Genomic DNA, 27,945 nt, shown 5'->3' on the forward strand with positions numbered 1-27,945 from the left:
AATACTGTATTGTTTAGTATATGTGGTAAAATTATTTTTAAGAAGCAAAGGGAAACACAGGATTCAGGATAGCAGTTACTTTTGAATGGGGTGAAAGAGGAATGGGATTAGATTGGGGAGCATACAGAAGTAATTTTGTTCTAGTTTTTGGGGGGTGGTCTTGAATATACATTTTATTATTAGGCATTAAAATTTCCATCTGTGTTATATATATTCTTTTCTAAGAGAGGGGGTAGGCTTTCCCGATCTGCCTCCAGACGGCAAGACTGCGCCCTCCTAATCAGGTGTCCTTATGGCTAAGAAAACAGAGCAGAGCAGAAAACACAGGCTTGGAGGGCAAGCAGGTCCCTGGAAAGACGAGAAGCAGCGGGCGGGAGAAACTTTTGGAGATGATGGATATATGTTCATCACATTGACTTAAGTGGTGGTTTCTGGGATGTATACTAATATCAAAACTTATCAAATTGTACACTTTAAACATGCAATTTCTCGTACCAATTAAGCTCTTAAAATCAAAAGACGGGGAGAGGTTGAAGCCAGCCTCTTCTCCCATCCGAGCAATGAGCTAGGTCTGACTCGCTTCCAGTGGAGAAGTGTGGGAACTGTGGAGCCTTCCCTCGTACTCTCTATGCTCCACAGACTGTTCCCTCACCTCCTTAAAGGAGAAGGAGGTTCATTTTGTTTCTTCCCAGCTAATAAAAGGATCAAATTTTCCCCAAAAAATGTTTGATGAATTGTTGGCCTTACACTGTTGTGAGCCCATTTTTTTAAAGCTTAGATACTGTATTACCTGAGTGAGTTATCTGGAATCTGTCTTCAACAATTGAGCATGTTAAGATAAAATAAATGAATATTCCTTTTTAACTTAAGCATTATTTTGATCTTGCAACCTATATGACTTTAACGAATGCAAACATATTTGAAGTGAAGTTTTCCTGACGTTGTTATTCTTGAACACCAGATGGTGTGGTGCGACCCATCCCTCCGAATGAAGAAATGCACCCACACAAGAAGCTGTGTCTTGGAAACCACTAAGGAGACCTGTCTGAACTGGATGAAGACGTCAAGAATTTTCGTTGCACTTTAAAAAGTCAGCCTTGTTAACTCAGACAATAAGGGTGGATTTTGCAAATAGTTGAAAAGAATCTGGGAATGCTAATTTATTACTAGCATATGAATGACATTAATGATAATATTTTGAGATTTGTTTTCCAGAATATAGTTCTGTGCTCTTTTATTACACTAAATGGGGTACCAGTAGTAGAGGCATAGTGAGACCAGCTTGATTGCCCACAGGGATTGATTTCTCCCTGTTTGCTTTATATTCGCCAGTCTAAATGGGGGTGTGGTTCACTGGAGGTCACATCTCAGCAGAGAAATACACATCTTTTAAGAAACATTAATTCCCTTGGATTACAACGGTGACAATCAATAAAATGCTCCAAGGATTTTATTTTATACAACCTGGCCATTTTATTTTAAATATGTTTTTATTGATTTTAGAAAGAGGAAGGGAGAGAAAAGAGTAGAAACATCAGTGATGAGAGAGAACCATTGATCGGCTGCCTCCTGCACACCCGCTACTGGGAATCGAGCCCGCAAACTGGGCATGTACCCCGACCGAGAATCGAACTGGTGACCTCCTGGTTCATGGATGAACACTCAACCATTGAGCCAACCTGGCCATTAAAAACAAATCTTTTAAAATCCTCACCCAAGGTTATGTTTTCCATTGAGAGTGGAAAGGAAGTGGGGAGGGTAAAGAGAGGAGAGAGAGAGAGAAAAAGAGAGAGAGAGAGAGAGAAACATCAATGTGAGAGAGACATTGATGTATCCAACCAAGTATCAAACCTGTAACCTAGGTATGTGCCCTTGACCAGAATTGAACCTGTGACCCTTCGATGTGAGGGTTGACACTCTAACCACTGGGCATGCCAGCCAGGGCCAACCTGGCCATTTTAAAGTCATTGTATGAATCACCAGAAGTTCACATTTATACCCAAAGCTTTCTAATAACCAGAATTTATTTAAGATTGAATCACATAAATGAAGTTAGTGGACCTTGTCTGCATTACTAAAAGTATATTTTTTAAAAGGTTATTAATTTTTCTTAAGTCTTTCATATGTAGAAATCATAGTGATTTGTTGGACTACAGTGGTATATTACTGATTTAGGATAGCAATAGGAAAATATTATTTTGAGACAGTATTACTATTTGATAGCACTTACTCCTGAAATCACTAGCAATGAATTTTCAATTTGGTTATGATTAACAGAGAAGAAATAGTTTGGATTATTGAAACTAGCTTTTTAGAATTCTGTTCATAATGATGACCATTTCCCCTCCACATAATTAACACCGAGTGTCTCATGGCTTTGAATTCAAGGCCTTTCAAAAACATTTGCAATCATTAAGCATACTGACAGTCCTGAAAGTAAACTTATGGTCATTTCAGTTACATCATTCCAAACTGCTCTTCAGGAATCAAATCAATCTCTCTCTCTCTCTCTCTCTCTCTCTCTCTCTCTCTCTCTCTCTCGCTGAGAAATTCTCAGAAAATTACTTCCAAGATGAAGGTTCCTGCTTTGTACTTTCCTGCAGTTAGAGAGGGAGCTGCAGTGGCCGTGGCCCTCAGGCCTGTGGCAGGCCGTCCTGAGGAACTACGCCCCTGGCGACAGAGGCAACCAGGCTTGGCTCTGCTGGTGTCCCTTCCTGTCCATGACACCACGTGGCTTCACAAGGCCTCTGCTGGTTCCTCAGAATTGCACAGGACAATCCGAATCCTGACCAGATGCCCTTGCTTGTACAGAAGGCTGTTTAGTTCCACTGGGAGTTCAAAGTCATAGCAGGCAGTTGAGAACTGTCAGCATTTTTACACAAGGTGTAGGGCATGGAATAGAGAGGGAGGGAGAAGAGGTGCCCTTAGAGTTAACCAGTGGTTAAGCTCTTCTTTAATATTTATCAATATGCAAACAGATTTGCTTATATCCCCAGTTGCTTTCATACACTAATTAGATGTACTTAAAAGTTTTCTTGGATTTGTTGTTTTACTAATATGTTACCTCCATCAAATGTTTTATTAATCAGTCAATATTTTGTAAGACCCAACCAAAAGCCTGGAATACTGCCAGGTTTATGGATTTATTGTTGGGTGTTGGAGGGGGGTGGATATCAGAAGATACATACAAATGGGAGAAACATACAAAAGGGAAAAGCTATGATTCGGAAATGGAAAATTGATATTTTCATAGCACTATTAAAATGGTCATGATAATGCCATCTTTTTCTGTACAACTGGTCAGATTTCAGAATTTATTGAGAGTTTACTATGTAGTACCAGAAGGTAAGCTCTATGAGGCAGGAGAGAGAGAGAGAGAGAGAGAGAGAGAGAGAGAGAGAGAGAGAGAGTGTTAGTTTTTTAAACTGCTGAATCCGGTGCCTACAACAGTGCCTGGCACACAATGGGCATTCAGTATTTGTTTACTGATCGAATGACTGCTAGACACTGGCCAGACTCTGGCGATGAGATGTGTAAGAAATTCTTCCTGCCCTCAAGAAGCTCACAGTCTAGTGAAGGATACAAATATGTAACCAAGTAATAGAGAACAATGATCAGAATGTGGTCCCTGCCCCAACAGGTTGGCATCACCTGGGGACTTGTTAGAAATGCACCTTCTTAGGGCTCATCCAGACCTTAAATCAGACACACACTGGGGGGTGGGGCCAGGCAGTGTGTTGTCTTTGCAGGGCCTCCAGGTGATTCTGATGAGCTTCACGGCTGAGAACCACCCAATGGATGTAGGTAAGGAGCAGTGCCAAGGGCTGCCTCAAGCATGACTAGCAAAAGTTTTTCCATTTTTAGTTTTGCTTTTAATGTAAGTGCACATGTTGACAGATTGGCTGATTTTAACATGTATGTTGTAGTAACAGATTCAAGGATTTCCATTATTGTAAATTTAGTTATTTTAGTAAAGTTATACCTACACATTTAAAATGATCAAATAGTTCATTAAACCTTACTTTGAAACAATAGTCTCCCCTTACCCCATCCCTCCCCAGAGGCAATCAGGTTCGACTATTCTAGCTGATTCTTTTGTATTTATCTCCAAAACTCCAAATAATGTCTATATTTTCCCTTAGTAGTTTTTCAGTTTTAGGCTTTTATATTTTGAATTTCCATTGTGGAAGACTTTCTTTCACTTCAGTCTCCTCTCCACACACTTCCATCTTCCGACTATTGTTATACTTTTATTTTGGTTGCATCAATATTCACTGTCTGTTATTATGACAATGTAAATGCTACTCACAGTTTGTTACGTTGTGCACTATGATTACTTTTCCTTTCCTTATTGAACTTATTTTCCTGAATTTAAAAATTGTATTTTTGCGGTAGGGGTTGGGTTTTTTAAATTTTATTACTAATCTATAGCCAAACTCTTCTCCCAATTGTGTAACCTTCTCTCATGCATTCAATACATTAGGTATCCTAAAAAAAATTCTTGTACCTTCTATCTAAAAAAGCCTCTGACTACCTCTAGTCTGGACTGATTGCTCGCTACACTTGCTGCACAGGTGTCTTCTGGGCTCTCCCTCATATGTATCTTGGGGATCCCTGTTTCCTGGGATCCATTTTTTCTTTCTCAATTTGGTGGGGCATATCTTTCAGAAGATTCCTGAGAAAGGGCACATGGTGGTAGGATGTCCTTCAGATAAGATTATTATTGGGAACAGTTATGATATTGTGAGTGTCTGTAGTTTTTATTTTATTCTCACATTTAATTGGTAGTTTGGCTATAGAATTGTAGATTGAGAATAATTTTCCCTCCGAATTGTGAAGGCATTGTTTTATGATTGTTGTTACTCTACTAGAATGAGTTTCAAGGTTTGGGTTGAAACCCTACGTAGAGTTACTCAGCACTAGGTAGTCTGGGATGATGTGGCCTCATGCACTGCAGAGCCTCCTGGGACTTCACATTCACAAGCACAGCTTCCCAAATGTTGCCATTAAGTCCTCTGTTCTCTTTGCCTGTAAGCTTATGTTTCAAACAAAACAGAAATCCTCTACTTTCATTATAATGATTTTTGTGGAAAAACAGGTAAATGTATATGCTCACTTCTCCATTTTTGTAATTTCTGTAATGTTTTGGCTTTAAGCATCAAATTCTTTTCCCATGGTTATTTTAAACATTTTAAATCATATATTTAGTGCAAACAGCCACCTCATAATGTCACTATGTGTATTTTCCTTAGGGATAAGCCCCAAAAATGTTGTGCCAGAGGAGTACGTGTTCTTGCCACCGGCGGTTTTTAAGATTTGATGGAGACAAGGAATACTTAAAAAATGCATGCTTTCTGAAAAACAACATATGGGGATAAAGAGTTAAATCTTGTTTGACATCACTATGGCATTTAGATGTTTTTCCATTTGTTATTTCTGATTGCATGTTTTAAAGGCTTTATTTACCTGGCTTACTGTGTATTTTGGTTCTAGTGTTTAACTCTCATCTCTGCTTGCAGTGGTCCACTAGGCGATTTCAAGATCAAGATTAATTTAGACTCAGTTTATTAACCTGGGTGCGGATGGCTCCTCCAGCACCTCCCAACTGTTTACCTTGGGCATTGCCTACTGAGCTCCCCATGGCACTTAATTATTTATTCTATGAACATCTTTGACAATAACTCAAAATATGAAAATATCATTGGTAAGGGACTGCTACCACATTTTAAAAAATCTTTTATGATACATTTGAGTGTAGTTTCAGTATGCAACAATCAAATTCATGAAATTTTAGTTATCTGTAAAGATTATGTACAGAGGAAAGGTAGTGAAGAACTATAGTCTATCTGGTTTTACAAAGGTACCATCAAGCCTCTGTTTCTTATGTGATGATAGAAAGAACTCATTAGTAAAAGACTAGTGAGTTTACATATATACCAATATGTAGCAGAGTTTTAATTTTATTTTACCACTTAGTGTTACAACCTTTGTTTCTATAAAGGTGACTATAGCCCAGCAAGTAACTGCTCCTGCAGTCCCCTCCCACCTGTCTTTGCCGAATCTTTTCACTTTGGTCATCTTTATTTATGGATCAGTGAATGGCACCAAGACTCTTCTTTATAAACCTGAACTTTATCTTTAGTGACACTAAGACACACGCATTGCTCCTAATTTTCCTGAATGTTTATTTCTAAACCCACCTAACACGTAGGGGAGAGAAGGGAGCCCATGTGGGGACAGAAGCTCCTTGGTGAGTGTAGCACAAGGTAATTTGTTAGGGAAAACGCATGTATTCCAGTAGGACATGAGCTAGGACTCTCCTGGAATCTCTCTCCTCACACGTACTTCCCATCCACTTTAGACGTTTAGGCAGTTACGTTATTGCAAGTTTCTACCTTCAGCAATTAGGTCCGGGTCAAGGTGAACAAGGGAGAAGCCTTGGTTCATCGCAGTGCTGATGCCCACACCTAAAGGGCAGACCCCCAGGGCACAAGGTGGCTAAGGCGCCTGTTTGCTATAGAGCACGTGCAGACAGGACAGGCTCTTCCTGGTGCACAGAGGTGGGAGGCAGCTTGAATAGCTTGAAGTACCTTGTGCAGTCTGATGTGCACAATCCCAGCGTTTAAAAAAAGCAGTTTAAGCCAAAACACTCGAATGTACTGTGAATGCAGGATGCCATTAAATCTCAAGAAATTTAAGCCAGTGAGTGGAGGGCTCCTATTGCATACCATGACTTCTGACCAACTTTGTTTCAGCTTTGTTTCATCATATCAACTATGATGATAACCAGTGGCTGTTCTCTGGGTTCTTTATCTGAACATCCCACAGCTCACTAGCATGTTTCTGAGTGCTCACTGTATGCCAGGCACTCTGCAGAGAGAAAACGGGGGGTTGCCAGAGGGCAGAGGGGTTGGGGAACTGGGTGAAAGAGGTGAAAGGATTAAGAAGCACAAATTGGCAGTTACAAAATGGTCATGCAGGTGTAAGAACACAGGGAACAGAGTCAGTATTGTGATAAGTATGCATGGTGCCAGTTGGGGTACTGGAAATATCGAGGGGACACTACGTAAAATATATGATTGTCTAACCACTAACCTGAAACCAAGACAAAATAAAATTGTAAAAAAAAAAAAGAGGATAATAATAAATACTTTGTAAGATTATTAAAAGGCTAGAATTAATGTATGACATTCTTTGCACAATATAGGTGTTCAATAAAGTAGCTGCCTTTTACGTCTTTTTTAGACAGAGTGAGTCTGTAATGGCAACACTTTCATTTTAAATTATTCTGGAAGTGGAAACATTTCTAAATAGAATTCCATACACTTTTGTCTTGTTAAATAGGCTATGGTCTACCAGCGGTTCTCAACCTGTGGGTCACGAACAATGAAAATACATCCTGCATATCAGATATTTACATTACGATTCATAACAGTAGCAAAATTACAGTTATGAAGTAGCAACGAAAATAATTTTATGGTTGGGGGTCACCACAACATGAGGAACTGTATTAAAGGGTCACGGCATTAGGAAGGTTGAGAACCACTGGCAGTTGTTTTTTTCTTATGGACTCAGAACCAATATTTCTGGCAGCTTCAATGCAATGATGCCTTTAGGCCCTAAGTAAGTGAGTCTTTTGTCCCTCTATTAAATAACCTGAAATTGCTCTGTTTTGAAGGGTCTTGTGCTTGCTTTTCCCCACTATTTTTTATGTAACTCTTATTTTCAGTTTGTCAGCTCACTCTTTTTGTAGCTATGAAAGAAGTCCATGCACCCTATTCAGATCTGTCACGCTTTTACATAGAATAACAATACTTTTTAGAATTGTATGTAATTCTGAGATGACAGACTTAAAGCTCTCCTACAAACTAATCGTTTTAATATGTGAAAAAATGAATAAATAAACACACAGAGCCTAGCAGCCGTTTCTGTTACAGGCAGCCCAGAGAGCCCAGGAAAGGTACCATCGGATAGCCTCCGGGGTCAGGAGGGGCTGTCCCCACTCAGTTCTTGTCTTCATGTATAAATAAATTTATGTAGTTAGTTAATACTCACTGGAGGATGTTTTCCATTGATTTTTAGAGAAAGTGGCAGAGAGGGAGATAAGAAGAGAGAGAGTGGGGGTGAAGGAGGGAGGGGGGGAGAGAGAGAGAGAGAGAGAGAGAGAGAGAGATGAGAGAAACACATCAATTAGTTGCCTCCTGCACTCATCCTGACCTGGGACTGGGATGGAACCTGCAACTCATGTATGTGCCCTTGACCAGGAATTGAACCTGTGACTCTTCACTGCACAGGACAGAGCTCTAACCAAGGAGCCGCTTTGGCTAGGCTCATATAAATGAATGTAAACAAGTGACCCTGATTGTGTTGTGGTAAAGCCAATTTACTAAAGCAAGCAAATTTACTAAAGAAGCAAGGCAAGAGAACCAAGGTGGCACTGTAGGTAAACGCCAGTACTTGCTGCCTCCCCCAACCACATCAAAATTACAACTAAAATACAGAAAAGCCTTAACCGGTTTAGCTCAGTGGCTAGAGCGTCGGCCCTGCAGACTGAAAGGTCCCAGGTTCGATTCCGGTCAAGGGCATGTACCTTGGTTGCGGGCACATCCCCAGTAGGTGGTGTGCTGGAGGCAACTGATCGATGTTTCTCTCTCATTGATGTTTCTAGCTCTCTATCCCTCTCCCTTCCTCTCTGTAAAAAATCAATAAAATATATATTAAAAATATATAAATAAATAAATAAAATACAGAACAACCACCATTCAGAACTGCCTGAAATCTGGCTGAATGGAAGTCCTACAACTAGAGAAATAAAGAAATTACATGGAGACTCGTAAGAGGGGTGGAGGCACGGGACGAGCTGGTCCAACATCCAGGTGTGTCATTTCTTTCAATCGGCAGCAGAGGCCTCCCATGAGAAGCAAGGGATCCAGTCGCACACAAGACCCCCAGCCCAGGGTTCCAGAGCTGGGAAGAGAAGTCCCCTTAACTTTGGGCTATAAAAACCAGCAGCGATTTAGGCTGAGTAACACGGAGGCTGCTGGAGATACAGGAAGTTCCTCTTAAAGGGCCAGTGCATGAACGTACAGGGTCCTGCTTCCTCTGAGCTCCAGCACTGGGGCAATGGCTTTGGGGGATCCAGGGACATACAGGGAGGAACTGGACTGTTTGGCATTGGGGCGGGAACTTGGGGGCAGCTCTCTCCCAGATGGGAGTACTTGCAGGGGGCATTGTTCCTGTGCTGTGATCTCCCCCATTGCAGAGCTGACTGGCAGCCATGTATGAGTTTCCCTCCGCATGGCTCACACTGTTTGCCCCATCCTGGTGATTGCCTGAGACTCTGCCCCATCCAATTTGCAGCCCCACATAAGCTGTTTGCAGCAGCTTTTCCATATGAATGGCCTGTCCTGGCTCAGGCTTTAGACTTTCCTAAAATCTCTCAAGCATCAGCTGGCATCAGCATGCCCCAAACCTATCAAGAAGAGGTCCAAGATCTGTCACCAGCACCAGCCTGCCTTGCTTCACAGCTGGTTCTTGTCTGGCACTTCCTAGCCCAATACAAGTAGCAGCCATCTGCAGATCTCTGTGGCCTTAGGCAGTGGCTGACTTTGCACCTCCAAGGAAGCCGCAGAGCCAGTGCACCCAATGGACAGCTTCAGACCAGAGCAGGTTACATCTCTACACATGCACAAGTGACACACTCAAGGGCCAGACTCAGTGAGCGCCAAAGCCCCACTGAAGCAAGTCCTGCTCCATAAGGGTGTCTCCTACACAGCAGCTCTTCCACTGTAGTTGCAGCTGGTCCTCACAGCCAATTGATCTGGAGGTCAATTCTTCCCTCCAATGATGCCAATAGTAACCAAGGCTAAACTACAACAAGACTGTGCACTCAGCCCACACAGAGGTGCACTAGAGTGCCCAGCATAGGTGACTGGGGAGGCTGAGCCACTGGGTCCTACAGGACACCTAGTAGGACCCTCTACCAATTCCAGGAGACATAGCAGCTCTAGCCAGTACTTAGAAACAAACACAGGGAAGCAGCCAAAATGCAGAGACAAATGAAACAAATGGAAGCAAGGAAACAACTGGATACAGAATTCAAAACAATGGCTATAAGTTTGCTCAAGGATCTTATTGAGAGCTTCAGATTACTTAATGAGACTTATAAGAACCTTATTGAGAATGTCAAAGACATGAAAAAGGACTAGTCAGAAATTAACCATACACTAACTGAAATAATAATTTACAGGGATTCAACAATATAGTAGAGGATTCCAAGAATCAAATCAACAATTTGGAAGATGAGGATGCAAAAAAACGCCCAATGAGAACGGCAAAAAGAATCCAAAAATGTGAAAATAGTGTAAGGAGCCTCGGACAACATTTGCATTTTGGGGTAACCAGAAGGAGAATAGAGACAGCAAGATATTGAAAACCTATTTGAAGAAATAATGACAGAAAACTTCCCCTACCTGGTGAAAGAAATAGACTTACAAGTCCAGGAAGTGCAGAGAGCCCCAAATAAGAGGAGTCCAAAGAGAGATCTAGATCAAGACACATCATAATTAAAATGCCATGGGTTAAAGACAAAGAGAGAATCTTAAAAGCAGCAAGAGAAATGCAGTTAGTTACTTACAAGGAAGCGCCCATGTGACTGTCAGCTGATTTCTCAACAGAAACTTTGCAGACCAGAAGGGAGTGGCAAGAAATATTCAAAGTGATGAATAGCAAGGACCTACAACCAAGATTACTCTACCCAGCAAAGCTATCATTCAGAATTGAAGGTCAGATAAAGAGCTTCACAGATAAGGAAAAGCTAAAGGAGTTCATCACCACCAAACCAGCATTACCTGAAATGTTGAAGGGTCTTCTTTAAGAAGAGGAAGAAAAAGAAATGGAAGTGAAAAAAACATCAAAAATATGAACAATAAAATGGCAATAAATACATATCTATGAACAATTGAATCTAAAAATCAAAATAAACAAGAAATCTAATGAACAAAGTAAACTAATGAATAAAATAGAATCGGAGGCCTGCAAACATGGAACAGACTGAGGAATCTCTGAGGGAAGGGTGGAGGGTTGGCAGGAAGAGATTAATCAAAGATCTTACATGCATATATGCATCACTTGTGGACACAGACAATAGGGTGGTGAAGGCCTGGGGCAGGGCAGGTACCAGGTGGAGGAGCGCAATGCGGGGAGGAAGGGGGACATCTGTAATACTCTCAACAATGAAGATTTTTTTAAAAAAGAAAAGAAGCACAGCAAGCAAATCAATTCATCCAGCTTAGAGCACAGATGGCCATCTGGCAGGTGACTGGGGAGGCTGAGCCACTGTGAAGTTAATTGGGTGGGGGTTTGAGGTGTTAGTTATACCCGCCTGTCTATAGGTTTCAAAATTCCTCTGCTGAATATTTTTTAAAATATACTTTTATTGATTTCAGAGAGGAATGGGGAGGGAGAGAGATAGAAACATCAATGATGAGAGAGAATCATTGATAAGCTGCCTCCTGCAAGCCCCACACTGGGGATAAAGCCCACAACCCGTGCATACGCCCTGATGGGAATCAAATCGTGACCTCCTGGTTCATAGGGCTATGCTTAACCACTGAGCCATGCCGGCCAGGCCCTGCTAAATATTTTGGTACAAGTCCTCTTAGGTCCCTTTTTTAATTTGTTGTGGCCTTCCCAGAATTTATGAGAAGTACCTGGCAATTTTATCTTGCCAAGCCTTGAGACTACTGGCTTCTCTGTTTAGGGAGTAAAAAATAAAACCGCCCTTTTTTCCTTTCCCCTTCTCCCCTCCTTTCCTGCTTTCTCTCTTAGGGAGGCTTTTAACCATTTGCTCTCAAGGGTCCTTGGGAAAGATAAGGGCTTGCAATTTATAAGCTCTCTGCAAATTGCCCACACTGTTTGGCCTTGTTTTAACATTCTTATCTCAGTTTCCCTATCCTCTTGCCCTGGAATTTTCCTGCCTTTTCATTGCTCTGTAACATTTCTGCACAGGGGCCTCTCATGCAAACTACACTTCAGGAAGAAATATGCACTGAACTACCTGCCGGTGTTTCTGCCAGCTGAGCCAGTTCTTATAAAAGAGTTCCTGGAATCCTATTTCAACCAATAGGACTGAGGCTTTCCCCAGCCAATTGGAGCTTCACAGCTATATCCCCAGTTTTGTCACTGACCAATCAGAGTGGCTCTCATGACCAATCAAGATTGTGCCCTGTGGACCAATCAAACTGTGAGGATTTGGATTCCTCATTTGCATGAGGATGAACCATTCAAGGATTGGGTGGGTGACTTCTGTCTATATAAGTCACCTCTCCTCTGGCTCTTGGAGTAAACTTTTCCTTTAAACCAAAGACTAAAGATTGTGTTTCCCTGGCTGGAGCTATTGGCTGGAACTGTCTCAGCAGAGTAGACCAGGGCTGGCTGGAGAGGGGCCTGTCCCCAGGATCACTCTGCCCCAGGGCTGCCTAATGGCTGTGCTGTTTCACATCGGTGCTGCCTCACAGTTGAGCTGTTTGCACTGAATAAAGTTTTCTTCTTCACCATTTCCTAAACTGGGGTCTCCTGTTGGTGTTTAATTGACATCAATGACCATGCATTGAGAAACTCAAATTTTAGTTGGTAAATCTGAGAGGAGTATTCTGGATAATACTCAGTTTGTTTTGCTGCACAAGTGTGTTTCTGAACATTTATTTTAAAATGTAACTTGTGAATAAATAATCTGATGAACAGTATGAACTGGTGATTGTAGTAGAATCAGGGACATAGAAAGGGAATGGACTGACTATTCTTGGGTGGGGGGGGAGAAAGGGGTGTGGGGGTGAGTGAAGAGATTAGACAACAATCGTGCACCTATGGATGAGGACAGTGGGTGGGGAGTGAGGACAGAGGGTGGGGTTGGAACTGGGTGGAGGGGAGTTATGGTGGGAAAAAAGAGGAACTAATGTAATAATCTGAACAATAAAGATTTAATAAAAAATAAATAAATAAATAAAATGTAACTTGCTAGGGAGAGCCACAATTATGAGCACTATAATAATTCCAAGCCCTAATTGACAGCTGGAGGCTCACATTTTAAGATGAATACGGGCAGGGAGGCTCCACCTTTCCTTGCCAAGGTTGCTGCCAGAATGACAAATTCACCCCAGTTCCTCCAGCCTGCCCACCCCCAGGATGGCTGGAATTGATGCCAGCAGGGCCTCTGGAGGCTATGCATTCTGAGAACTTTTATGAAGTCATTGCTAGTGGCTTGACCCTGCAGGAAGGGAAACCACTCTCCAGGCCATTCTCTGGCCAACCATGGCTGACACGGATTCTGGATGAGCTCGGGGACAAAGGGGGCCCTGAGAATGCAGGTCAGCCCTTTCTTTAAAAGATGCCTCATCTTCAACAGCAAATATTTACTAAATCTACTACTTTAACCCAAGTCCCCAAATCAAGAAAAATGTGAATGCTGATGGAACAGAAGATACCAGCTCAAACTGCCTACCCAATTTTTTTTTAAAAGAAAACAGATCTGAAAAGAGCCTTTTGTATTGTAAGTGGCCAACAGAATAACAGTTCATAAATGTGTACTGCTTATTTCAGGGAGCACGTGAACTTTATAGGTAATGTGGGTCTCCACGCAGGGGAGTGGGCTGTCTTTACATGCTAGAATCATTGGTGATTTATTTGCCTGATAACTTTTTAATATCCCTTAACACAATCATGGATATTGATTGACTATTTTATAAAACTTTGAGTATAATTTTACTCCTAATATAGGCTATAATGTTTTGCTGTTGTGGCTGTGCTTCTTCAGGCATATTTAAGAGTCTTCTGAAATCAAATACTTTTTCAGTTAGTGCAGCGAGGCGCTGTGGGGAAATGATGGGTTGGGGCTTGCTACAAATGGGACATGCATTTATCTGGAGTCTCAAAACTGGCACTTTGAAATTACCTCGTCCAGTTGTGACCAACAGGCACGGATGGCATTTCGAATGCAGTCATTTTCCATGGTTTAGGACAGTCTTGAGCATTGTGAGAGCGTTAGTACCCCTGGCCCATACCTACCAAATGCCATTGGAATCACCCAGAAATTTGGACAACAAAACACCCCTGGGCATTGTGGGGGGACTGCCCTTGACTGAGAATCACTGGTCAGTCCTACACCCGTGAATGGCTGCACCCCTTCAAGTGTCCTCTAGAGATAGGTCAGCCGGCTCTGCACGTGCGCCCCCAGCGACGAAGAGATCGCCGCCTCCTAAAGCCACATTTGAACTCTACTTATGACTAAAATGTTATTTTTATGGCATAGCCCCACCCCCAGCAGAGCCCCCTCATTTCCATCATCATCCTTGGTCTATAACACAGGCTTCTTTGTGCCTCATCTCCTTCCGCGTGAATGCCCTTCAGTACTTGAAAGGAGTCATTGTGTTCCTGCCGCGTGGTGACAGCCTCCCACTCTCTTGGAAACCTGCTGTGTCATTTACACAGATTTGCACTTTATGGTAAAGCATATTTCATTGTCACACTGTGATGTAGGGGTGATCGTGTCCACTTACAGATAATGAAATGGAGTCTCGGTTTCAATGACTTACCCACGGCTGCATCGCTGGTATTGGCAAAGCCGCACATGAAACTAGTTCTTAAAATTCAGTGCCTGTCACAATTTTCACAATACTCACTAAATTTTGTCCATTCTCCCCTCCCCCCACCCCCTAATGTCACCTTTCTCTCTATCTTCAACTCTGCTTGTCTCCCAAGGTAGGAGGAATCAGTGGGCCCAATTTTTCACTGTTCACATCCTTTACCGTAGAGCTTGGCAGGTTCCTCCCATCAGCAGGTAGAGTGGGTTCAATAGAATGAAGTGAAAATGTCATTATCCAATTCTGGTATCAGGCCCAGGAATCCCTGTGTGTCCACTTGTTCTTTTGCATTTCTGCCATCACCAGACACAAACTGCAGAGCCATCTCAGCCAGCCCTGCCTAGGTTAGGTGACCACAGCCAACCCACACACCTGCAAAGAAACATAATTGATTTCATTTAACTTACCAAGTTTGGGGGGATTTGTTATGCAGCAGTTGCTAACTGACACATTTCTCCAACCTTCAGAAAACAAAGACTTCACTTTAACCACTGTTTTTCCCTTCATTACCTAGAAGCCTGTACTGGTTTTGTCAACATCTGATCTTTCATTTATTCCACACATCACTACTACCTATCTGCCCACTCTCCTGTGAGAAGGCGCTCCCAACTCCTAATGCCCGGATTCTCTGTGGTCCCTGCAGCCTTTATTGCCTCGTACCATCCTGCACTTCTGACACTCCTTCCTTGGCTTTTGTGACATTTCCCATGTTTCTCAGCCCCCTTCGCTCCTTCCAGGGGCCTCTTCCCCTGCGCCCTCTGGCCTCTCACTTTACTTCCTTCTCTCCAGGACACCGTCCTCTCCTGTGACCTCAAGGACCACCAAAGCCCTGATAGCTGTTTTCAACAACACATCTCTTCAAAGTTCCAACTGTGTGCATGTCCACTTGACAGCTGCCCCGGAAGGTCCTGCCCATTTTAGCCAAGGAATTATTGCAGGCCGAGTGGAGGAAGGACCTGCATGGGGAGAGACTAGTGGCCGGGGCTGCAGACAGGAATGTACCACAAGAATCCAACAAAACATGACGTGGCCGGACTGGGCCATCAGGGTTACCAGAACCCTTGTTTGAGCACTCACGCTCCTACTTGCAGAGTTGGAATTTTGTTTTGGGACGTGGGTAGGACTTCACACCTATCCTTGTACATCTAGCCATGGTTAGATCTAGCCAAGTACTGCAGCCAGTCATGCTCCTTGTTAATTTTGTTACATCCGATAATTAGGCATCCGTTCCTGCCTTGACTTGTGTTACTCAGTCATCTGATCAATGTGTTCCTTCTATCCCACCTAAGTCACAGATAACATGGACAAGAAAGGGCCTGGGAAAAGAACACGGGAAAGACTTGTTTTATCGACCAGGTGGTTGCCTGTCCCAGAAATTGGCGCAGGCCCAGCTGATAAATGAAAGTAGAATGTGAGCATTGTTGGGTTCGATGGGCTTTGGAACTGAGTGTGGAGGGAGCATGGAAGGAGAGCATGGCCTGTTGGGAGCTGCATATGGTTGTAGCATCAGCCGAAAGGAGTAGGAGGTTGACAGGGGACAGTGAAAACAGGAAGCAACTCAGTAGTAATTCTGAGGCACAATAAGGAGGCATGGGGGGTTTCAAGCAGAGGAGTGACAAACATGTGTACCCTTAATCAAGCACTCCAGCACCAGTGTGGAAACCCTCAGTGTGGCCTGAGAGAGCAAGAGGGGAGATTGGATGCTGTTGGTTCAAAATGAGAAGTGATGAGGGTCTTGGCAATGGTGACATTTGTGAGAAATGAGAAGACAGGAGAATGTGACTGAAGTAGCAGGAAGAAGGCCCGGGTCGCAGGGAGTTAGCAGGATCTGATAGGGAAAGACGCAAGTGAAATTATGACTCAGAGAATGAGTCACTCGCCTGGCCCGGTGGCTCAGTTGGATGGAGCATCGTCCAGCACATCAAAAAGGTCGCAGGTTTGATTCCTGACCAGGGCACATACCTAGGTTTCAGGTTTGAACCCCAGTCGGGTCATGTACGGGAGGCAACTGATTGGTGTTTCTCTCTCGCATCATGTTTCTCTCTCTTCCTTCCCCTCTCTGAAATCAATAAAAAAAATATTTTTGGGTGAGAATTTTAAAAAGAAGAATGAGTCACTTATTCATTTAAAAATGTCCACTGAGCATTTATATGGCACCAACACTGGGTTAGACCCTGCAGATGTGCTGGTGAAGAACACAGACAGTGCCCCTCTCTGGAGGTTTGCACCCGAGCTGGGGAGGTATCCATAACGTGGCGGGAGGCCAGGAGCCAGGGCTGGGTATCTAAGCTGAGGGATAAGGGATAAGAATGAGAGGCAGCCAGACTGGGAGGATAGTTCTGGGCAGAAATGATAGCCTGGGGGAAAGGCCTGGGGCAGGAACTGAGCAGCAGCCGGCTTTGCAGGGCTCCTGGGTGAGGAGAGGTAGGTGGGAAGCAGGAGCGTTTACTGGTTTGGGAACACCAGTGGCCAGGTTCTCGCCATATCAACACATCTTGCCTGAGAATGAAACCACACGGGTCTGTGGAGAAACACAGAGTCCTGATGACATGGTTTGAGCTCCTGGATCCATCCCTGCCTGAAGCTGGTGCTATCTGTTGGAGTTCTCAGTATGTGAACATTGTTTTATTTTTTTCTTAAGCTAATTTGAAATGTGTTTCTGTCCCTTGCAACTGAGAAGGTCCTGACCCATGTCTCTTCCAGTCCTATGACTTGATCATCTTGAGCCAAGAAAAGAAATTTCTTGAAGAGAAACAAACCCTCTAGACGAGAGTATAAACACTCATGGGCTGCAAAGCATTAGAGGAGAAAAGATTGTGGCCTGAAACGTCAAATGCTGGCTTTTTCAGGTAGGGGAACCTGTCCAGGTAGATGGCAGAGCAGGAAAAATGATGGAGAGAGTGACAGAAGAGGTGGACTCTGGTAACTGGAGATAAGCTATTTACGGAAGAGATGTAGGAAAGGCCTTTAAGGCAAAGGCAGATGGTTAATCTTGGAAATGTTGGGGAGTCGTTTCCCCCAGCCTGGAGGAAAAGAAACCACTTGGGTGTGTAAACAGGGACGAGGAAGAAGGTTTCGCTTAAAGGTTCAACTTCCACAGAGAATATATAGAAACCAGAGTCCTCATCTCAGTTGTGGCCTGGTCTGAGGCGAAGTAGGACTGAGGGTTTTAAGGGGTGTGGCCAGGGAGACACACGAGGAAATCTGCAAGACAGAAATAATATTAACCATCCTCCCACCCTTCCAGGAAACTCTCATCAAAATCTCCTTGCTGCAACTGAAGTCTGTTACTTTTTGTGACTTGTTGCCTAGTTACCATTCTTCCAAAACACAGAATCTCTTCAGGTGATTAGTTTACTCTGAGCTAGATTCTGAGTGTCTTAAGCAGGAGAATATTGTTATGGAATGAATATTTTTGTCCCCTAAGATTTATTTTTATTTAATATTTTTTGTTGATTTCAGAGAGGAAGGGAGAGGAAGAGAGAGATAGAAACATCAATGATGAGAGAATAATTGATCGAGGCCACAACCCGGGCAGGTGTTGCCCTTGACCAGAATCAAACCCGGGACCCTTCAGTCCATAGGCCGATGCTCTATCCACTGAGCCAAACCGGCCAGGGCTCCCTCCTAAGATGTATATGTTGAAGCCCTAAACCTTGAAATGACTGTATTTGAAGATGGGACCTCATGGAAATAATTGAGGTTCAATGAGGCCACAGGTGGGCACTGATCAGAAGGCCGAGTGAGAGCACAGGGAGAAGGTGGCCACCTGCCCAGCCGGGGAGAGCCTCGCCTGAACTGAGTGGGCTGCCACCCTTCCTCCCACATGCTGGCAGCACAGAGTCTCATTCATACAGTAGGCAGGTCGTGGCCATGTGAATGTCGTGCTCTGTGCCCGGAAATGGCAGCGGTTCCTTTCGCCCACAGCAGGGGCAGTGGCCTGCCTAAGGCCCTGCCTCTGTCCGGAAGCTGGGGCCTCAGGCAGGCCCTCCGGAGGGCAGGGGCTGGGAAACAGCGAGGCCCTGGCTGGACAGTTACCATCCTTTGTCCCAGTGGCACTTTTAAATGCTGTGTCAGCCTGTTCTTTGGGGTAACCTCTTTTTTATTTTTTTAAAAGATATTTTTATTGATTTCAGAGAGGAAGGGAGAGGGAGAGAGAGAGAGAAACATCAATGATGAGAATCACTGATCGGCTGCCTCCTGCACACCCCCTACTGGGGATGGAGCCAGTAACCTGGGCAGGTGCCCTGACGGGAATGGAACCATGACCAGCTCTGGCCGACATAGCTAACGGGCTCACAGACCCGGGTCAGTGTTGCCATGTCCGGCCTGTGGAGACCTAGGAAGAACCTCATGGCCGTCGGGGAGGAGGGACGCAGAAGGCATGGCTGAACCTCTCATGGCCCAGCAGCCCTCACCCCTCTGATCACGAGAACGAGGCTGCAGGGGAAGAACACGGTTTCCTCCTGAGCCTCCACTGGGAGGTGAGGAGAAAGTCTGCAAGTACGGTTGCAGATGAGGTGGAAATGCAAAGGGAGACAGGCCCAAGGGTGCAGTTCCGAGGCCTGAGGCCGGTGAGGAATGTATGGCCGCTCCTCACGCAGCACAGCACCACAGACACGGGGCTCGCCCTGCCCTTACCTTGGAGAAATGGTGTGGCACTAAGTCTGGCCAATGTTAAGTCCTAAATGTCTCACACGTCTATGGCTCCTGCCTCTGGGCCCTGGGTTTGAACTGTGCCCTGCCTTGTGCTCACTGGACCATCTGGGCCTCTGCTTCGGCAACTGTAAAATCAGGGTAAGGAGAGTGTGTGCCTCACAGGGTGGTTCTGAGGGTTGAGCCTAGTGCTTGTGAAGCATCTAGAAAGGCCTCCTGCAGCAGGACTAAGGCAGCAGTTGCCGTGCTTAGAGGGGCCTCGTCGGGGCCCCTCCCTCAGCATCCCACCTGCCAGCTCAGGCTGCTCCCCACCAGGGCCTCTGTGCCCAGACAGCAAGTTGCACCTCGCTTCCTGCTCAAAGGCCAGCTGCCTGGATGATGGTTTTAAGCCCTTAGAACGGCATTCAAGGTTCCCCCCACCCTCACCCCCTCTCCTCCTCATGTCCACATGCCGCCAGGCAGGGTGCATGCCTGTCATTCTCTGGCCACACTGCGCTTCATGCCTGTGACTCCTGTCCAGATCCTACACTGAAGTGGGATTCCTGCCATTGGTGGTGAGCCCCTGGGGTGGCTGAGGAGGACATGGGAGCACCTCCTGGGCCGGCAAGTCACACACTGTGTATCTCATTGATTCCCACAACCACCCTGTGAGACAAGTCCTCTTTTTGCCTCATGTTACCAGGAGGAAACAGAAGCTCAAGTGATCCTCAAGGTGAAACATGAGTAGGGAGCTGGGATTAAGTCCAGATGTGGACGTTCCCAAAGTCCCTATGGTTCCAAAGCTTGTGTCACTTTAGGGGAAAAAGAGGTCTTCGAGAGGGGGCGGTCATGAGAGGCTGTGGACACGGCTCCCTCCCTCGGTGGGGAACATGGACACGGCTCCCTCCCTCGGTGGGGAACATGGACACGACTCCCTCGGTGGGGAACATGGACACGGCTCCTTCGGTGGGGAACATGGACACGGCTCCCTCGGTGGGGAACATGGACACGACTCTCTCGGTGGGGAACATGGACACGGCTCCCTCGGTGGGGAACATGGACACGGCTCTCTCGGTGGCGAACATGGACACGGCTCTCTCGGTGGGGAACATGGACACGGCTCCCTCCCTCGGTGGGGAACATGGACACGGCTCTCTCGGTGGGGAACATGGACACGGCTCCCTCCCTCGGTGGGGAACATGGACACGGCTCTCTCGGTGGGGAACATGGGCACGGCTCCCTCGGTGAGGAACATGGACACGGCTCCCTCGGTGGGGAACGTGGACACGGCTCCCTCGGTGGGGAACGTGGACACGGCTCCCTCGGTGGGGAACGTGGACACGGCTCCCTCGGTGGGGAACGTGGACACGGCTCCCTCGGTGGGGAACGTGGACATGGCTCCCTCCCTCGGTGGGGAACATGGACACGGCTCCCTCGGTGGGGAACATGGACACGACTCTCTCGGTGGGGAACATGGACACGGCTCCCTCCCTCGGTGGGGAACATGGACACGGCTCTCTCGGTGGGGAACATGGACATGGCTCCCTCCCTCGGTGGGGAACATGGACACAGCTCCCTGGGTGGGGAACATGGACACGGCTCCCTCGGTGGGGAACATGGACACAGCTCCCTCGGTGGGGAACATGGACACGACTCTCTTGGTGGGGAACATGGACACAGCTCCCTCGGTGGGGAACATGGACACAGCTCTCTCGATGGGGAACATGGACACGGCTCCCTCCCTGGGTGGGGAACATGGACATGACTCTCTCGGTGGGGAACATGGACATGGCTCCCTTGGTGGGGAACATGGACACGGCTCTCTCGGTGGGGAACATGGACACAGCTCCCTCGGTGGGGAACATGGACACAGCTCTCTCGGTGGGGAACATGGACACAGCTCCCTCGGTGGGGAACATGGACACGACTCTCTCGGTGGGGAACATGGACACAGCTCCCTCGGTGGGGAACATGGACACAGCTCTCTCGGTGGGGAACATGGACACGGCTCCCTCCCTGGGTGGGGAACATGGACATGACTCTCTCGGTGGGGAACATGGACATGGCTCCCTCCCTGGGTGGGGAACATGGACATGACTCTCTCGGTGGGGAACATGGACATGGCTCCCTCGGTGGGGAACATGGACACGGCTCCTTCGGTGGGGAACATGGACATGGCTCTCTCTCTCGGTGGGGAACATGGACACGACTCTCTAGGTGGGGAACATGGACACGACTCTCTAGGTGGGGAACATGGACACGACTCTCTAGGTGGGGAACATGGACACGACTCTCTAGGTGGCGAACATGGACACGACTCCCTCGGTGGGGAACATGGACACGGCTCCCTCGGTGGGGAACGTGGACACAGCTCCCTCGGTGGGGAACGTGGACATGGCTCCCTCCCTCGGTGGGGAACATGGACACGGCTCCCTCGGTGGGGAACATGGACACGACTCTCTAGGTGGGGAACATGGACACGGCTCCCTCCCTGGGTGGGGAACATGGACACGGCTCCCTCCCTGGGTGGGGAACATGGACACGGCTCCCTCCCTGGGTGGGGAACATGGAGACGGCTCCCTGGGTGGGGAACATGGACACGGCTCCCTGGGTGGGGAACATGGACATGGCTCCCTCCCTGGGTGGGGAACATGGACACGGCTCCCTCCCTGGGTGGGGAACATGGAGACGGCTCCCTCCCTCGGTGGGGAACATGGACACAGCTCCCTCGGTGGGGAACATGGACACGGCTCCCTCCCTGGGTGGGGAACATGGACACGGCTCCCTCCCTGGGTGGGGAACATGGAGACGGCTCCCTGGGTGGGGAACATGGACACGGCTCCCTGGGTGGGGAACATGGACACGGCTCTCTCGGTGGGGAACATGGACACGGCTCCCTCCCTCGGTGGGGAACATGGACACGGCTCTCTCGGTGGGGAACATGGACATGGCTCCCTCCCTCGGTGGGGAACATGGACATGGCTCCCTCCCTGGGTGGGGAACATGGACATGGCTCCCTGGGTGGGGAACATGGCTCCCTCCCTCAGTAGGGAACATGGTGGGTTTGTGAGGTGTCGCTCTAGCTCAGCTGGAACACGTTTCCAGAACTAACAAATTTGTCTTGGTCTCAAGAGAAGTTGTCAGAGTGGCAAAGGGAAGGGAAGTGGCAGTCACACTCACGCTGCGCAGGTTGGTGCAGACCTGCTGGCTCACCCTCCTGGGCGGGGAGGGACAGCCCAGCTGCACCTCCCCCATCAGCTTCTCCTCTCCTGGGCTCGGCCTGGGGAGCTCTGTGGTGACACACCCTCGAAGGTGGAGGCCGGGGGATGAGGGGGGTGTGGGCTGCAGACCACCTCCATGGATTCCAGCTCTTTCTCCTGGGCTCCCACTTCAAGTCTGCCTTCCCTTCCCTGCCACTCAAGCCCGGGGGATGGACTTGTGAAGGCCGCTCACCCAGCTCCCAGGCACTCAAGGTCTCACCCTCCAGTCCTGGTATGTCATCTGAGGTTCTACTTCCCAGCCAACCCTCATGGGCATGGAGAATGAGTTCGTGGGTGTTGGATTAAATGAGTAAACAAGCATTTGAATAAATTAATATTTTGGTTGCTTTAGGCTTTAAATTTCAGAAGTAAAACCAGGGGAACTCATTTTTTTTTTTTACCTTCTCTAAAGGATAAATTAATGAGTATTAAAACAGGTTCTCCCAAAGGACCCCTATGTTCACAGCTTTAAAAAATAAAAAATGGTGCCCTGGCTGATTTGGCTCAGAGGATAGAGTGTCGACCTGTGGACTGAAGGGTCCCGAGTTCGATTCCAGTCAAGACATGTACCTCGGTTGCAGGCTCAATTCACTCCCTGGCCCTGGTGAGGGAGCGTGTGGGAGGCAATCAATTGATGTGTATATTTCACATCAATGTTCCTCTCCCCCTCCTTTCCATTCTCTCTAAAAATCCATAGAAAAATATCCCCAGGTGAGGATTAACAACAACAAAAAATAAATAATAAAACAAAAATAAAATAAAAAGTGGTTTGAGCCGAAACCGGTTTAGCTCAGAGGACAGAGCGTCGGCCTGCGGACTGAAAGGTCCCAGGTTCGATTCCAGTCAAGGGCATGTACCTGGGTTGCGGGCACATCCCCAGTGGGAGATGTGCAGGAGGCAGCTGATCTGTGCTTCTCTCTCATCGATGTTTCTAACTCTCTATCTCTCTCCCTTCCTCTCTGTAAAAAATCAATAAAATATATTTTAAAAAAATAAATAAATAAAAAGTGGTTTGAGCGTTGGCCTGAGCACCAAAGGGTCATGGGTTTCATTCCCAGTCAAGGACATGTACTTGGGTTGTAGGTTCCATCCTTGACCCCAGTCAGGGTATGTGCAGGAGGCAACCAATCGATGTTTCTCTTTCTCTACCCTCCTCCCTCTTTCCCTTCCATTCTCTCTCTGAAAAGCAATGGAAAAAGTATCCTTGAGTGAGGATAAATAAATAAATAACATAACATAATGTAATGGCTCACAGTGTGGTGATTAAATTACAACTGACATTGAATTAATGGTGAAGGGGCTGTGACTTTTTGTGTGATTTTGTGACTCTGCGAGTATTGCTACTTGTACACTCCCCCTGGGAGGCAGTGATGAGGCACAGGCAATCCCAACAGGAACCAGAGGGACCTCCAGCAGAACCTCTGCCTCATGGGAACGCCCTGGTGGTGGGCCACTGAGGAATGACTGGCTGGGCAGCAACCGATCCTATCGGGAAATCTAAGCTAATATGTCCAACCGAAAAGGCAAGCCAAGTAAACAAAAGTAGGTGCAGAACTGCAGTTTGAAATTAATATCTGGGTAGTCAAGGGGTTCCTCAAGGTGACAGAGAAATTCGAAGGTGAATTCCCTATCCTATACATAGGTCTCATTTGCTCTTCCAAACATCAGACAACCAAGTGGAGCAGTTACCACCCCTCCCCTTACATGAATCTAGCTTTTGAATTCTTTCCAATGAGTCATCCTTTAGCACTGGGGGCCAGGATTAACTTTTCCTTGGCAGCCATGATGAACAAAGTGTCTGCCCCTGGGGCGGAGAGCATGCCTCGGGGAGGCAGCTGGACATGCAGCCGTTTTGCAAAGATAGGGACTTTGGGGTCAGGCCTGGCCCTAAATCCTGCCACTGCTGCCAGCTGCTTGACCTGGAGCAAGTGACGCACCCTGTTGGAGCCAGCACTGGCCTCGGCAGAGCGCAGAGCCGAGAGGGACCCTGCTCAGAGTGGTGTCTGTGGAGGCCCAGTGCAGGCCAGGCTGGTCATTCTGTTTTACTTTGCTTTCATTCCAGCAGTTACATAACAGCCCTCTCCATATTTCAAAACAAAGTAATTTTGTTCACATTCATCTGATCTTTCCAAGTCTAGCTTTTCAAGGTCTTTTTATGTTTCAGACCTTTACCCAGCTACAGGCCCCTCACTCCAACACAAGCCTCCTGAAAGAACACGGAGGAAAAGGTGATTATTCATGCCAGAATACAACAGAAAAGACATGTAAAATATATAAAAATCTTAATTTCTTTTAATACAATAGTCTAGAAAAATCTGTAAATCTGTTTTGAAACCGCTGTCTTTCTTATTTAAAAAATTCTAGCAACTTTTCTATTTCATTTTCCTTCACATTTTTACAATCACTTCCGGGTCTTGTGAAATTTCCAGGCTGCACACTGGCTCAGGGCAAACCGGTCTGGCTAGTGACAGAGGCTTGGCAAAGCTCGCCGCCCCTCCCCAGCATCTATTTCCCCCCAGAGTCCTCCAAGGATATGAACCTGTGGAGGCTGGCAGTCAGGAACAGCTGGATAAGGGCTGAGGGCCACTTGGTCTTTTCTCCAAGGGTAATCCTAACGTTTGGGCAGATGCCTGGCTTCAGCCGAGAGCCTCGTCCAAGAACATTATGATCTCAACTCCTGCTGGCTTCACGCTAGGACCTTAACCCCAGACACCTCCCGGGCAGCAGTCAGGCAAGGCACATAGTTCCTGACATGCGGTCCCTAGTTCTCAGCCTTGAGGATGAGAGAGGGAAGAGCAGCAGTTTGGCCTCAGACCACTGTAGGTTTGTCTTCCAGGTCTAGCCCATGCTGTCTGGGATCCTTAAGCTGATCAGAGCCTCAGTTTCCTCAAAGATAAGGTGGGAATGACTCTGGCTGTCGTGAGGCAGCAATAATGTGATGTGTATGTGCAGTGCCTGGATGCGGCGCTCGGTTAATGGTAGGTAGCACCACGGACAGATGGTGCCGACAGTGCAGTGCCCAGGATGACGGTGCAGGGCCTCGGTGCAGGGCCTCCGGAGCCCACCCCACCAGGAGGCCGCCCATGCTCCACCTGGGGCTTTCCTGTTTAAGGTGCTGAGGAGGACACAGACACAGGACACGCAAACCAACCATGGAGCATGCAGGACCTTTTTATTTAGTCAGTCTTTATTTTAAATGAGTGCTTTTGAAATAGTTTATTTAATATGACCTTTCAAAATTCAATTCTCACAATATTTACAGTGAATTTTGTGCAAGTATATATTGACTGTGAGCTTCTGGCTCCCTCTTTCACATTAATAATTTACAAATCTGTATTGCAACAAAGCCCCAGCTACTTCACTTATTGTCTCTTAAGCCCAGTTTTGTTTGAGAGGTACCAAACTAGGATAAGGGGTTGCTAGGTAAGAGCTAATTCAAGCCCAGAGAAAATAAAATGTCTTACTTATCAAAAAGGTTAAACCAATGCCTTGATTTGCAATTGAAAACATGTGTCCCATGATGTTGTGGGACAGTATTTAAGCAACCAAGTAAATTTCCAGAGGTTACTGTGCCTTTGCTTTTAAAAAATATATTTACACTCATCTCTTCTAATCAAATAAGCAAAACCAGAAAAGACAAACTCTAATAGACTTCAGACTGTCTGGGAATGTTATAAACGTAATTAGACTAAAGAATGAAGGGCATCAGATGGGCTGCCGGCTGACCCTCCCACGCCAGCATTGGCCAGAGCTGCTGCCAGAAGGCCCCCCAGGGCCCACACCATTCGCCTCAGGGTTCCACGCTGCACACAGAACAGGAACCTGTGTCCCAGCCAAGGAGGGTGAAACCCTGCCAGGTACTTCTTCAGATGCTAAGTCTACAGAGGGCATGAGCCTGGAGAGGGATGTATCCCTCTCTGAGTGGAGAAACATCTGGTTGAAGAACACAACACCCAATATTGTAAGAAGTAAAGGTTCCTACAGAAGACAATAACTCTTGATTTGGAAACTGCAAGAGAGTACTTGGGACCAACATTTTACACTTTTTCTACCTTTTCACTGAATATTTTAATAGGAAATTAAGAGTGACAGCTTATTAGAAAATAAACAGAACATTTTTTTAGACACTTGACACTTCTTTATGCATTTAATCATCTGCACTCCCAATGACAATGTTTATTTATAAAAGTGGTTTAAAGACCTGTGTGACCCTCTGGACTCATGGCTTTGTACATTCTAGGCATCCTAATGCAATGATTCCTGCTCTGAAACACTTTCGCCACAAAACATTTTCCCCATGATAATTATGAATGAAATATTCCAAACGTTCATGAATGCCTTGGAAGTCAGTGTGAAACATCCATGACTATAGCTAGAACTGTGGTTTTGAATCACCTGTTCTGAGTTTTCAAGTGAGCAGGTCATACCACCCAGGTCTGCTATGCCCCTGTGCCCTTGGAAATCCTTGGTTCTGAGCTATCCCTACTGCAGGTGGAGTGTGTGTTGGGAGGGGGAGGGCAGGAGGAGGGGTGCCAGGAGTCAGGAGTGCTGAGGACATCCCTCGTGATGGAATGTGGGACAGTGAGCAGAAAGGAGGGCTGAGCAAGGGGTGCACATCGATTTCCTAGGAAGTCAGGAACCACCAATTAGAGTTAAAAGACATGGGCAGGGAACAAGAATATGCAGTGACTGAAAACATGGATCTTATTTGCTCAGACCTGTCAGTGCCTTAAGGAATTAGCCCAAGTGCAGGTAAGTCAAACACTCTTGTGCCTTCTGCCCAGGCCCAGCTCCCCTGAGAATTCCACCCTCTTTGAGGGTTCAGTGACCCATCACTTGGGCTCCTCCTTAGGGGTTCATAGGGACTGAGAGCTCAGGGCTGCTTTTCATCAACAAAAAGTTACAATTGCTTTTATTAATGGCTCTGATTTCACATAATTACAGACTTGATTAAACTGAATATATAGTTCTAGGTTAGTTTCTTTTCATTCAAATGTTTATATTCCATCTACACTGAACAATAAACTGAGAAAAATAGGCACCTCTCATGAGACGGTGACTGGCCAGGAACTGGGTGAGGCTTCAAGGGGCCGTTTTCTTCAAGTCGCGAATCTGTTTAATCAAGTAGTTCTTCTCATCAGTGAACTGCTCATCGTCCGTCCTTTCTTTTTGGAAGCTGCTCAGAAACTCAATGAGTTTGGGTTGATTTTTTAACAGAATCTCCACAATAGGCTGTGTTTTGTGAGGACTGGCCACAAATACCTGAAACATAAAGTAACAAATACGGAGATAAGCAATGCACGCCAGGGACAGCATGGATCCCACTTGTTCATGTGGCGCCTGTGTTAGTATAATATAGAAAGCCTGGGTCATACTTCCTTTATTAAGGAAAGTCAGTAATTCCCCATTCA

General features: G+C 46.3%; 2 protein-coding genes across 11 annotated transcripts in view; one reads left to right on the forward strand and one right to left on the reverse strand.

The window, feature by feature from the left end:
• CDADC1 (cytidine and dCMP deaminase domain containing 1) overlaps nt 1–7,233 on the forward strand; it is an 86,751-nt gene extending 79,518 nt beyond the window's left edge. Inside the window, exons 10-11 of one of the 2 annotated variants that reach the window (XR_011470777.1) lie at nt 962–3,640; nt 3,759–7,233. Coding sequence is in view for 1 of the 2 variants with exons in the window: in XM_070409068.1 (XP_070265169.1) it covers nt 962–1,035 (74 nt within the window). In the remaining variant the exon portion in view is untranslated. Of the gene's footprint in view, nt 1–961 lie in introns of both variants that reach the window. The other variant, XM_070409068.1, reaches the window with a different exon arrangement.
• An 18,468-nt stretch (nt 7,234–25,701) lies between these two features.
• CAB39L (calcium binding protein 39 like) overlaps nt 25,702–27,945 on the reverse strand; it is a 157,467-nt gene continuing 155,223 nt past the window's right edge. For all 9 annotated transcript variants that reach the window (XM_070409072.1, XM_070409076.1, XM_070409075.1 and 6 more), the window contains one exon: nt 25,702–27,796. In XM_070409072.1, the coding sequence (XP_070265173.1) occupies nt 27,617–27,796 (180 nt within the window). In that variant the 3' untranslated portion in view covers nt 25,702–27,616. The remainder of the gene's footprint in view (nt 27,797–27,945) is intronic.

The sequence above is a fragment of the Myotis yumanensis genome, unplaced genomic scaffold, assembly GCF_028538775.1.
Source record: "Myotis yumanensis isolate MYYU_CA2020_CCGP unplaced genomic scaffold, mMyoYum1.0.hap1 SCAF_3, whole genome shotgun sequence".
In the NCBI taxonomy this organism is placed as follows: Eukaryota; Metazoa; Chordata; class Mammalia; order Chiroptera; family Vespertilionidae; genus Myotis; species Myotis yumanensis.